The sequence below is a fragment of the Schistocerca serialis genome, chromosome 8 (genome assembly GCF_023864345.2).
Source record: "Schistocerca serialis cubense isolate TAMUIC-IGC-003099 chromosome 8, iqSchSeri2.2, whole genome shotgun sequence".
NCBI classification, from domain to species: domain Eukaryota; kingdom Metazoa; phylum Arthropoda; class Insecta; order Orthoptera; family Acrididae; genus Schistocerca; species Schistocerca serialis.
The window spans coordinates 599,023,753-599,036,239 of record NC_064645.1 but is presented as its reverse complement, the minus strand read 5'-3'; the positions used below and the strand labels follow the sequence as shown (position 1 = coordinate 599,036,239).

Sequence of the window (12,487 nt, the reverse complement as noted above, 5' to 3'; positions counted from 1 at the left end):
CCCTTTTTAAATTTTCTAACCTATCTGCCCGATTAAGGGATCTGACATTCCACGCTCCGATCCGTAGAACGCCAGTTTTCTTTCTCCTGATAACGACATCCTCTTGTCAATGTATATGCTTCCATAAACAAAGACAAAAAAAACAGGTCCAGAAAAAGTAGAAGAATTTTGGGAAAACCTGGAGGAGACACTATACAAAATTCCAACCAAGAAAGTTATCCTATTTCTTGGGGCTTCAACACTCGACCCAAGAAAGAAAGAAAGAAAATTCCGGATCGTCATTGGGAACTATGCAGCCCACAGTATGACTAACTCTAACGGTGAATGACTAGTGAAAATTTGTATTAGTTTTGATCAGATAATTAAATCAACAGCATTTCAACACCTTCCAAGAAAACAGAAAACATGGGTATCTCCCAGATCTCTACCAGGAGAGTACCAGATCGATCTTGTAGCAATGTCGAGATATACAGAGAAGGAAATTCAAAATCTCAATGTCCTAATGGATGCGAACTTAGATTCAGATAATTTTCTTTCCAGAATTAAGGTCAAAATCTCCAAGATCCCATCACACTAAAAATGCTACTCGTATCAAGAAGTTTGATACAGAGTAAATTAGAATTAGAAAATATTTTAGATGAGCTTGAATCAAAAGGATTATCAAGGACAGGAACAGTTAAAAGGCACAGTGATTGACAGTGTGAGGGAAAAAGTTTGCCCCGAGAAGACGGTGGTCAGCAGAAGGAGATAAGGCAATCAAACAATATTGGTAAGCATGGACTGGTTGATTTTCTCAGAAAACTCCAGAAAATCTAAAGAACTCCAAGAAATCTCAAGAGAAAATATGAGAAGGGAAGCATGACTCAGATAAAAGATGGTTTTCGAAAGAACACTACATGATACTTTTATAGAACATTCAAGTAGATATGATTCCCTAAAATCTCAACTTAAAGAACAAAGAAGGAAAGATAGTATATGGAGACATGGAAAACAGTCAGATCTTGGCCAAGTACTTTGAAGAACTCATGTACTGTGAAGTGTCATGTGAAATATTCAGCTACAATAAGAAAGAACCAAATCCCAGCTCAGAACCACCAACTATGGAGGAGATAAGGACCATCATAGATACCTTGAAGAATAATAAGGCTCCTGGGAGAGATGGGCTTATTGCAGAACTCTTGAAGTATGTGAACAAGAATACAGTCATTGATCTGACTCCTGTAATACAGGTAAGTACAATTTGGGAAGAAGAGCTGCTTCCAGAAGGATGGATGTTGGCACTAATACATCGTTTACACAAAAAAGGAGATAAGTCAGAGCCTGGGAACTACAGACGGATATCATTAATACCAGTGGCCTATGAGGTACTCCCAAAAGCGCTGCTGAACAGAGTGGTAAAAACAACTACATGCACAAATTGGTGAGTACCAGGGAGGCTTCAGAAAGGAGGGATCATTCACAGATTAAATTCTGAATCTGAAACTGGTAATCACATATCAAAAACAGAGAAGCAAGAATGTCATGCTCACATTCATAGACTTCAAGAAAAGTTATGATTCTCAGTAGACAGACAAACACTGTTCAACATTTAGAGGAGATGAGTTAGGATGGAAAGTCCTGTGAACTGGTTAAACAGACTTTAAGCAACACTATATCCAAGGTCAAGTCAGAGGAAAGCTAGAGACGAACTCTCCCCTAACTCTTTAACTCTGTACTTGATAAGGTGATCAGAGGCTGGTGACAAGAAGTGAAAGGAGTGGGTAGAATATGACTGGGGTGCAAGAAACAAGGAATACGGGTAGACTGTAAGCATTTTGCAGATGATATTGTGATATTGTCAGAATCATTAGAAGAGGTGGTTAAACAAATTATGCAACTACAGAGACAACCTACTAAAGCAGGCCTACAGATCTCTATCAAGAAAACACAATATATGATAAATGTCAAGGCAGCTCCTAGATGGATGACAATAGGAGGAGGGAAAATTCAGAAGGTCGAAAGATTTAAATACCATGGAGTAGGGTTAGAAACTGGGTTGACAGACAAGGAAGCAGTGGAAACATGAATGAATGAAATTAATTTAGCATACAAACAATGAACGTCTACAATAAGAACAATATTTTGATCAATTCAACAGTAAGATGTTATAATAATAATGGCGTGTGACGAGGGCCTCCCGTCGGGTAGACCGTTTGTCGGGTGCAAGTCTTTCGATTTGACGCCACTTCGGCAACTGGCGCGTCGATGGGGATGAAATGAGGATAATTAGGACAACACAACACCCAGTCCCTGAGCGTAGAAAATCTCTGGGAATCGAACCCGGGCCCTTAGGATTGACAGCCTGTCGTGCTGACCACTCAGCTACCGGGGGCGGACAGTAAGATGTTAGCAGACAGTGATCTGACCTGAAGCCTTATAAGCAGCAGAAACTCATAACGTAGTAAGAATAGGAGTACTTAAGAGACCAGAATTGGTGGAATGAAGGTTTTTCAGGAGGATATTGGGACCCTGAAGAACAGATGATGGTCAGCTTAAAACACAAGCCAACCAAGAAGTGTAAATCAAGATAGACAATTTTGGACATCATCAGGAGGAGGAGGGGTGTTTTCTTTGGACACATACTTATAATGGACCAGGAGAAGTTAAAACAGTAAATAATACAAAGGGTCCAAGAGGTACAAAGGGATTTAGAAGAAGTAGGAATACAAGAACCAGAGATATACAAAAGGTAATTTATAATATTAGAAGCCAATATTGCTTGATGTGAAACAGTTTATTTCATGACCAATTTCAACAGTAACTGCTGATTCTCATATGTAAAATGTACAGATAGAATAATGTTAATGTAGTAACCTGCATGATGGTACAATGATTATACATCTTGAAAAATAAAAATTACACATCAGTGTTGTTATCATACGGCAAACATGCTCCAGTTATAATAATACAGCTCCACATTGATTTGTGAAATATATAAAACTTGCTAAATAAAATATACATAGCACCAAAAAGGAGTACAGGAGAAAATAGGAGAAAACACAAACATACAGAACCGTGCACGCATGACCTCAGACAGGCACATTGAGGAAGACGACTAAAATATTGAAGCTTTTGTTCAAAGCCCATAGGACTTCACCCAAAAGCTTTAATATTTTGCCTCCCAGTGACTCAATGCTTGCTTTATGTGATAAGTAGCAATCTATCCTTTCCATATTGTTGTTATCCATACTGGACTTTCCATTGTTTGTATGTACATTTTTAATATTTATGTGTCGCATACACACTCAATACATTAAATGTGTAACACACACCACTCAGTCTGTTTACTAACTTGCTTTTATGTATGTTCCACCATAGCGCATCATCTACCTAAATTCCCAGGAATTTAGTGGTTACCTCTTGGTTTATTGACACTTTTTCAAGTGCAACATTTATCCTTAATGAAACCAAGTGTCACGGATGAAAATTCGTGTACATGGTTTTGTCTTCTTTCTGCAACAGTGTATATGTGTTTAACCAATTTGCCAGCTTAGAATTTGTGTCAGCAGTCATGTTGCTCCTTTGCACAGTGATTTAAATACAGTATATTTGTGTCATTAGCAAACATTGCTAGTAGGCCTTTTTGAATACTCCAGGACCGATCATTAGTAGATGAAATAAACAAAAGTGGGCCAATGGTGGAACCTTGAGGAATGCCTTGTCTTATGACTTCATCCTTTGTTTTGTAAAATTCAAGTTGCATAAGAAATTAATGGTGACTAACTCCCACTTATTAGACTTTTTGAGATCTATTACAGAACACTTCTGTAGCGGTGCAGGGTATTATAGAGCAAGCAGTTCAATCCAGATACAGTTCACACCATGTTAGAGTTTCACCAACAACAGCCAGAGTGCAGAATGTAAACACTGTTAACCAAACTGTTCCATGCACACTTCACCGATCGAATTACAGCTGCCTCAAACTGGCCCTGGACCAGCTTATATGTGTTAGTCGTGTGTGGTCTCATCACAGGACACTCCTGGTGACAAGCAGTATGGGGTAGTAGCACTACAGGAATTGACAGTATGATTGTGCGAGCTAATTAATTTCCGTAGTGACGTTGGGTGGCACCACTTCAGACTATGATAGAATGAAGGCTTTCTCGAGCATATGGCACGGCTGCTTGTAAACCTTTTGGGGTATAAGGTCATGGTCCATGAAACTCTTCTGCTTCTAACGTTTTATCCAGAACTGCGCTGGACATCTTTGGAGGCAATACTTCTCTGTTGAGTCTTGCCAATGGGTCAGATGTCTGAGAGCAACATATACACTGTAGAAAAAAGTGTGTGGCCAGAGTTGCATGTGGTAAACAGAGATCCCTGTCAAAGATAAAATTTAACTATCAGTTGTCGTCTTGTAAAAGATAAAAAACCTCGTTAGTGATTCTGCAGAGGTACTTTCCATATGTCACTTCAGTTTCATGGCCTTTTCTTTCCTATTTACACTCTATATAATTTGACAAAGATGAGAATGCAACCAACAGAGAATCTTCAGTACCTTCCTCACCTGTACGAACTTGCTTGTGCTATTTGATATTGGTGGTTCATTGATTGTCTCGTGTTTGTGTTACTGGGAAGGTAGTGAAAGATGAAAGGGTTCTCTGATGACCAACATAAACAATGTTTAATCTAAAGTGTCCTAAAATGGCGTTAGCTGAAGATTGTCACAAAATTACACAAAATTTATTGCTTCTGAGTGTCCTATTCCATTAGAAATAAATGAAAGCATTGCAGTATTTTGAATTAACATTGCTTTACAAGATATAGTTTTTCTATCTGACTTATGTCTATGCTGTTACACATAACTTTGGGACTGAAAAATTTCATAAGAGAGACTGAGTTTTAGTACATAAAAGAGCTCAGAACATTGCAGCATACTGGTAGGTTCCTATAGAGAAGTGTCAAGAGACAATATGAAGACTACTACTACCTTTCTACAGCAAAGAGAGAACCTACAGTTATTGCAGTATTGTCTACCCACAATGGACATCGCAATGAACTACAGACTTATAATAGCCAAAGAAATTTTGAGGAAATTGGGTGAAGTGTTTATTATGAAGTCATAACAGAAAAAGATGATTTATTTTTTAATTTTGGATAGGATTTGGGAGGTCAAGATGACTTGGAATCACAACCAATTTGCCAAAAATTGGAGCAGAATTCATGACTGATCAAGTTTTTGCTGAAGAAGATAATGACTTGATAATCTTACGTTGTTATTCTGGATGGTGGGGGGGGCACTTTTAAATCTTCAATGTGAAGCCTCGTTTTTATTGCGGATTATAATTCTACATCAAAATCTACACGTTTTGTGTGAAGCATTTTCTTCATTTCATCGCAGATGGTATTGTGGTCAGAGGAATGGAAATGGGTACACAATCCTAATTTACAACATGCTATTCAATGGCCCTTGAATATCCAATGACATGTGGGACCCCACATCCATGCTGCGAGCATAGGACAGGTCAGTATTACATAACTTCTAATTGGAAACTCCATTAACAACATTGTATTCCCCTGACATATTGAAAAGGGACTACTCAGCATGCCACCTGGCTGTATAGTGAACTACAGTAGAACCCATATTTAACGTTTTTCTAGGGACCAGAATTTTTTAACCTTAAATGGGGGTTTACCTTAATTCGAGAAAGCGTACCTTTTCCAGAACTCTTTGCCTGTATTGACGTGAATTGCACCAACACACACAATTTACACAATAACAACAATAAGCAAGGAGATACCTACCCTACACACTTTACTGTAATTACAACTTTTTTTGTAGCACTAATACAGTGGTCAAAGATCGTAGTTTCCGAGCACACTACAAGATTAAAATATCCACAAAATACTTACACAATTACAGTAATATAATAAATCGAGTTACTTTTCCTATATACAACACACATTTACACAACTTTCACAGTACCTCATTTTTTGAAATACTTGTAATAAAAAATGGTAGTCTGCTTTTTAGCACTGTTAGATTTAGGTTCAAAATGTCCATCTCTAATTGATTTACTCTGTCTATAACAGGGTTGTCTACTTTAAATGCTGGGACAAATCTCCAGACAATGTCTATACTGGCAATAGCTTCACTGAATGACGGTGTTTACATTTCTTCATCCCTAACATAATCGTCAACATCTCGGATGCATGTAGTAGTGATAGCATCATCATCACAAGCCACAAATTCTTCAAAAGTGATGTGTAAATTGTTAGATACCTGCACCCAATCATGGATGTCCACTACTGCTTTGTCACCGTCTTTGTCGTGACTGCTCATTTAATTAAATCCAGACTTATGAAAGCAATTTGAGATGGTTTCCTTAGTTACCATTTTCCAAGATCCTGTGAGCATATGCATTGCTTTCAGGATGTTCAATTTAAGCACTTCATTCCTGTCAATAAAGGCAAGTGCCTTAAGTGCAAGAGCTTTCCGATACTTGCTTTTCAGGCCGTGAATAATCCCTAGATCCATGGGCTGGTGTCTGCTAGTGCAATTCGCAGGAAGGAAATGCACTTTTGCAGTCCTTAGAAATTCTAAGTCTGTTGGATGAGCGGGACACTAGTCTATAAAGAGAACAACCTTCCTGTTTCCAGCACCCATTCGTGCATCAGAAGCTTGCAGTCATCCAAGCACTTTTGTTGCTATAATACTTACATGGCAGCGTAGCACTGTTCTTAAAGCAATGTGGTTTGTGGAACTTTCCAATTACTATCGGATCCAGCTTGTCACTGCCATCTGTGTTGCTGCATAAGAGAATAGGAATTCTCTGCTTGCTCGTTCTTCCTCCATGGCATGCTTCTCCTTTGACGCTTAAGGTTTTAGAGGGCATGAGTTGGTAAAACAGGCCTGTTTCATCCACATTGTACACATCCCGAGATTTGAAACCTTCCAAGAGGGTGGCAGCACCTCTTCTTTCCAGTGTTTAACACTTTCATCACTAGCTGTAGCACACACTTCACTACTGCCCTGCAAGTTATCCCACAGTGTTTTTTGAACCTATCCAGCCAACCATTCGAAGCTTTGAATTCCGTTAGCCCAAGTTTCCCTGATATCGTAGATGCTTTCATTTTTATCAACACCCCATCGATTGGTAAATTTTCAGCACGTGCTCAACTGTGCCAGTCCATTAGCTATGATTCCATTTCTTCGTACGGTGATGACTTTTTAACATTTTTTTCTCTGCTTTGCTTTTGAACCGGACTGTGTTTCTTGATCCAGAATCTTCTCCTTATTCTTCAATATTCCTGACAATGAAGACTGTGCAAGTCCCAGGTGTTGAGCCAGTTCACATACGGGCACATTTGCGTTTCTCTCCACTTCCCAAATCAAGTTCACTTTCTCCGCGACAGATAGAGTTTTTCTTTTCGCTGCCATAGTCAGCTTCACTACAACAACGGATGTGAGTGAGCAAACTGATATACAGCTGGATTCTCCATGCAACACACAGAAAAAACTGATGCAAACTTGCGTAGACTGACACTATACATGATCGGCTAAATTCGAGCTTGCTCGTGCATGTAGCGAGGAATCAATATGGAAGATGATCGATCGTATCCAATATAAATGCTGGAGTTCATAGATTCTTAAGACCCGCATTACATGATGCTTGTATTTGGAGGCAAAGTGTATGGAATTTCCGAAAAATCCCACTAGAAGCCGCCGCAAGTACTGTAGTTACTGTATTTACCTGATTGCAAGCCGACCTCGAATGCAAGCCGCACCACAGAAATGAGACTCAGAAAAAAAAAATGTTACCCCGATTTTAAGCCACACTTAAAAGTGAAAGATATGGCTCATCATATGATGGATAGAGTATTAAATGGCCCTACCTCTCAGGGATTTGGGACACTTAGAATTACAATTACATTGCAAAACACTGACAACAGTGAAAATTCACAATATCTATCGAAATACAGTATTCCGGATCCACACGCATGTGAGGTGAGAGCAGTGATGTCGCAGGCGAGCTTGCTGCACTGCATACCAGAACACAGTTATGATTTTTCATGTTTTATTATGAAATGATCGTATGGCATTGTTGGCCGGGAGGCCCCATTTGGGGGAGTTCATCCGCCGTATTGCAACTCCTTTTTAGGTGACACCAGATCGGCGACTTGTGAGTCAATGATGCTGAAAATGATGATGAAGGACACACAACACCCAGTCCCCTGCCGGGAATCGAACCTGGGCCCCTTGCGTGGTAGGCGGTAATGCTGCCACTATGCTACAGAGGAGGACATGTTTTATTATTAACGACTCCTTGTCACTACTTTCGTACAAAGCATCATCCTCTGTGCCATCAAGCACATTATAAATACAGTATTTTTTAAATGCATGATGAACAGTTTCACTTGGGAGACATTTCCAAGCTTGACTAATGCACATGCACACTTGAGACAAGCTTGCTCACTTAACATGTCCTGTAGGCATTAATTGCCTATCTTCTTTCGTTAGGCACTGAGTATACATGCTGTATTTTTCTGCTTGTCCATAAAAGGTTTGTTTAAACAAACTAACAGATGCAGAATGGATGTCATCCATTCTGGAATTACAACTAAGTCCGTTTTACCCTCTGCAAATTTTTTTTTTTTTTTTTTTCACAGCTGGTGTAGTGACCTGCGTACGAATCTAACACAAGCGTAAGTGGCAAACCTAGCAAGGTACCAGGACGATGTTGCCACCACAAGTCTTATCCACTCTAAAACTATGTCCTCCGTGAACCAGCCAATTTCGTTGGCATGTACAATAACATCTTTAGGAAACACTTCGGACTTCGGTAAAGTCTTCCATGTGAAATGAATGGTGGCAGTTTATGGCCATCGGCTGTACAAGCCAGCAAGAATTTCCAGTGCATAGTTTGATGATTTAGCGCTGTAATGCGACGAGTTTTTCCCTGTATTTTTCAGACCCAATTGCGGCTCCCTTTAAAATCCTGGATTTTCTGATGTGCTTTTACTTGAATTATTTCTCCAGTTACAGGTAAGCACTGTCACTGCTTTCTCACAAAATCGTTCACTACAACTTCCAACTCAAAGTGGCGGCCATGTTTTGGTCCAGAAAACCCTTTTCTGTTGCTGGAATAAGCTGAAAGTTGTTACTTTTGCTGTCTCCATGTCTTACCAAAGTTCAAAAGCAGACTGAAACAAACGTTTTTGCTAGCACTGCTCTCATTAGCTGGAGCTGTCAAAATGTAAAGCCATGCTTGTCAAGTTTCTTCAAAAGGTCCGTTTTGATGGTATATATGTAAAGAGTTTTTTTTAATTGCTATGAATGTTTGGAAAATTGCTAAATTCACCCATGATAAAAACTACCTTAACATTCATTTCTTGAAACTAACACAACAGCTTCTGTGGCAGTTTCTAGCGGCAAAAAGCAGCAATAAAGCCCGCAAGCACTTACGGCAGTAACTAGCAGCATTTTTCAGAACTTCTTAGGCTTTGCACTCAAATGTAAACTTCAGGCAATTTTTTGGATTCCGAAAACTGGAAAAAAGTGTGGCTTGCATTTGGGCCACAAAAGCCACTGTTGTATTGTTTTCAATATTTAATGTTCCAAATGCTAAAGGCGGGTATTGCCGTAATGCGAAGTACGTTAAATCGATTTTTGGGACTTGAAATTTCTTTCGTTAAATGTAGGTTTACGCTAAATCGAGGTCATGCAAAATCAGGGTTATACTGTATGATATATCATAACAAACAGCACAGTGCGATCAGAGCTCACATGTCGTGCAGACGTAGAACAGACAGTGGCTCTTAACATTACAATACTTGCACAATGTTTATTTCTTACACAACTGCCTATCATATGGAGAACAGATGCGCAGAAAGATGATGAATGTGGCAACCATAGTAGAAAAAATTGATATATTCTGATTTGTACAGAATGTAGGAAAAACATTGCCTTGTGTGCTGAGCATTTTTCAGAGAAAGCTCACTCTCTTTCGTTCTTTTACAAGGTTGTGAATGCCTTTATGTCTGATAGCAGCATACAGACTGGCAAAAGGAAACAAAGCAAACATGTTACAGGACAAGCTAGTGAGATAGCTGTACTAGCCAACCTATGGATAAGCACTTGGCAATTACACCAATTTCTCTTGACAAATGTTTTTATTCATGAAAATGAATAATATTTCAAATAAATATCTTTGTTATTTGGAAATAACAAATAATAATTTATATCTTAGTTGTTCCTTTCATTAGAATCATTTTTGCCCAAGTCTGGTCAGTATTCACAAAAAAGCTATCAATAGCAGAGGAACTAATAGCTGTTATTTTGTAACTCTGTGGCTCGTATTTTCCATGTTGTACTATTTGAACACATTCAGTAGTTTTTGGCTACATGAGGACTCTTCTAAAATATTTATGTTAAGGTCATATAACAATATTGTGAAAAGGAAAGTTACTACTCACCATATAGCAGAGATGCTGAGTCGCAGATAGGCACAGACAGTCTTTTTGTTGTGCACAACAAAAAGACTGTCTGTGCCTATCTGTGACTGAGCATCTCTGATATGTGATGAGTAGCAGCTTTCCTTTTCACAATATTGTTACATTTCATCTTGGATTTTCCATTGTTTGATTTATGTTAAGGTAACCACATAGGAAAATATCAGGGTACAATGAACTGTAGAGTTGTAGCACTGTGTGTAGTTTAAAAGTGAATAATGGTTAGCTGCCATCAAGTGGAAGCATATAGCTAAAGGCTTCATGAATTTAATATTTATTGCTACATGTTCAAAATATTTAAATATGGGATTATATTCTACACTGTCTCTGACAGCTGCTTCCCTTTTTATCAGATGTGTAGAAATGATTAACATAGTGGTAGCCTGGAAGAGAAACACTGGCAATCTTTAAGCCAACGCTCAGCTACGCAGACAAAAATCTGTAGTTTCTGAGTTTCGTTTATTTGCATGTTATTGTCCTCTGCATTTGTCTCTTCACTACACAAAGATATTTTACAATCTTCCATCTAACACAAAGCAAAGAATTGGAAATCCCTATCAGTTTAACTGAAAGATAAAAAGAATGTCTGGGTAGTCATTTCTACAAATTATCTTATTATCTAAAGTCAAGGATTGAAAATTCCTGTCTACTAAGTGGCATGTAGCAGTTTTCACCATAAAGCTGCATGACAGATATTAATATATTGTAAACAGGTATCTGTTGTCACAGATATAAGTTTTTATTCAAAAAATACTAATTTATTCATGTAAATGCAAAAATACAAATAGGAGATAAAGGGAAGCTGTTTAATATAACTCAGGGAAGCAACAGGCTGTTTCAAAGTAGTACTTTCTGCTAGTTTAGTAGGTCACATTAAGCAACTGTAAACACAAATAGTAGCCCACTGAGTAGCGTAATTATAGTCTGTTGTTAAAACAATAAACTGATTTAACATTCTAAGAGTTGCTTCTCTTATGGTAACTTATTCCTTGACTTGTTCCACACTCTTGGAGGTTTTCCTCCTTGATGAAATCTACAGAACATGATGAATGTGTAAATGAAAAGAACTGTCTTTTTTCTTATGAATTCCTCACCAGGAAAGTAAATGTCCTAGGTTGTGTGCCATGGGATAACTCTTAACTGTAATTCCCACACTCCCACCTGCAACTGTCAGGCAAAGAGAGTCATTAGAAAACTGCAATTACTTCTTTAAATAGTCTGTAATATTGCATGGCTGACAACAAAAAAATGACAAATTTAAACTGTGGAAAAAATTCATCATTTCTCTTCTCTCCATAGGAGATATTCTTGTAATGGATGAATTTGGATACTTCTATTTTAAAGACAGGACTGGAGACACCTTTAGGTATGTTTTAGAGCTGCTCCGATTTTATATTTATGTTACTATATTGCATCCTTATTTTTATTTGCCCTGTCAATTTGCCATTTTCAGGTGGCGTGGAGAGAATGTTGCAACTTCAGAAGTGGAAGCAGTGATCAGCAATATAGTAGGCTTGAAAGATGTAGTTGTATATGGTGTTGAAGTAAGTTATTTCCATCTTCTAATATCTCACTGAATCTCTCAAATGTAAAGAAATTAGTTAATAATTTACAGTTTCACCACAAAACAATTGACACACTAATTTGTGTTTCAGATACCAAATGTTGAAGGGAAAGCTGGTATGGCAGCAATCGTCGATGACGAGGGTTTGCTCAATATCGAAAGTTTTGCAGCTGGAGTAAAGCAGCATTTGCCACCTTACGCATGGCCTGTCATTGTTAGAATTTTGACACAATTGCCTATCACAGGTACTATGGTGTAAAATAGAATATACAATTAAGCATATATGGGGAATTCAATCTTGAAGCAAAGGTACTCATATAGTTTGGAAACTAAAATGTAAAATTCCATATTCATACCATGAAAGCCATCACAACATGGTTGGCATTTTCTCCCCCTTTGTTATATCGATTGTAGTGATGTGATGTGCAATGA

General features: G+C 38.3%; 1 protein-coding gene across 1 annotated transcript in view; it reads left to right on the top strand.

Annotated features, from left to right (window-relative positions):
• The window catches only part of LOC126416577 (long-chain fatty acid transport protein 1-like), a 322,517-nt gene that overhangs the window by 295,839 nt on the left and 14,191 nt on the right, over positions 1–12,487 (top strand). The window contains exons 9-11 of the mRNA XM_050084327.1: positions 11,791–11,857; positions 11,945–12,035; positions 12,147–12,300. Of these exons, the coding sequence (XP_049940284.1) occupies positions 11,791–11,857; positions 11,945–12,035; positions 12,147–12,300 (312 nt within the window). The remainder of the gene's footprint in view (positions 1–11,790; positions 11,858–11,944; positions 12,036–12,146; positions 12,301–12,487) is intronic.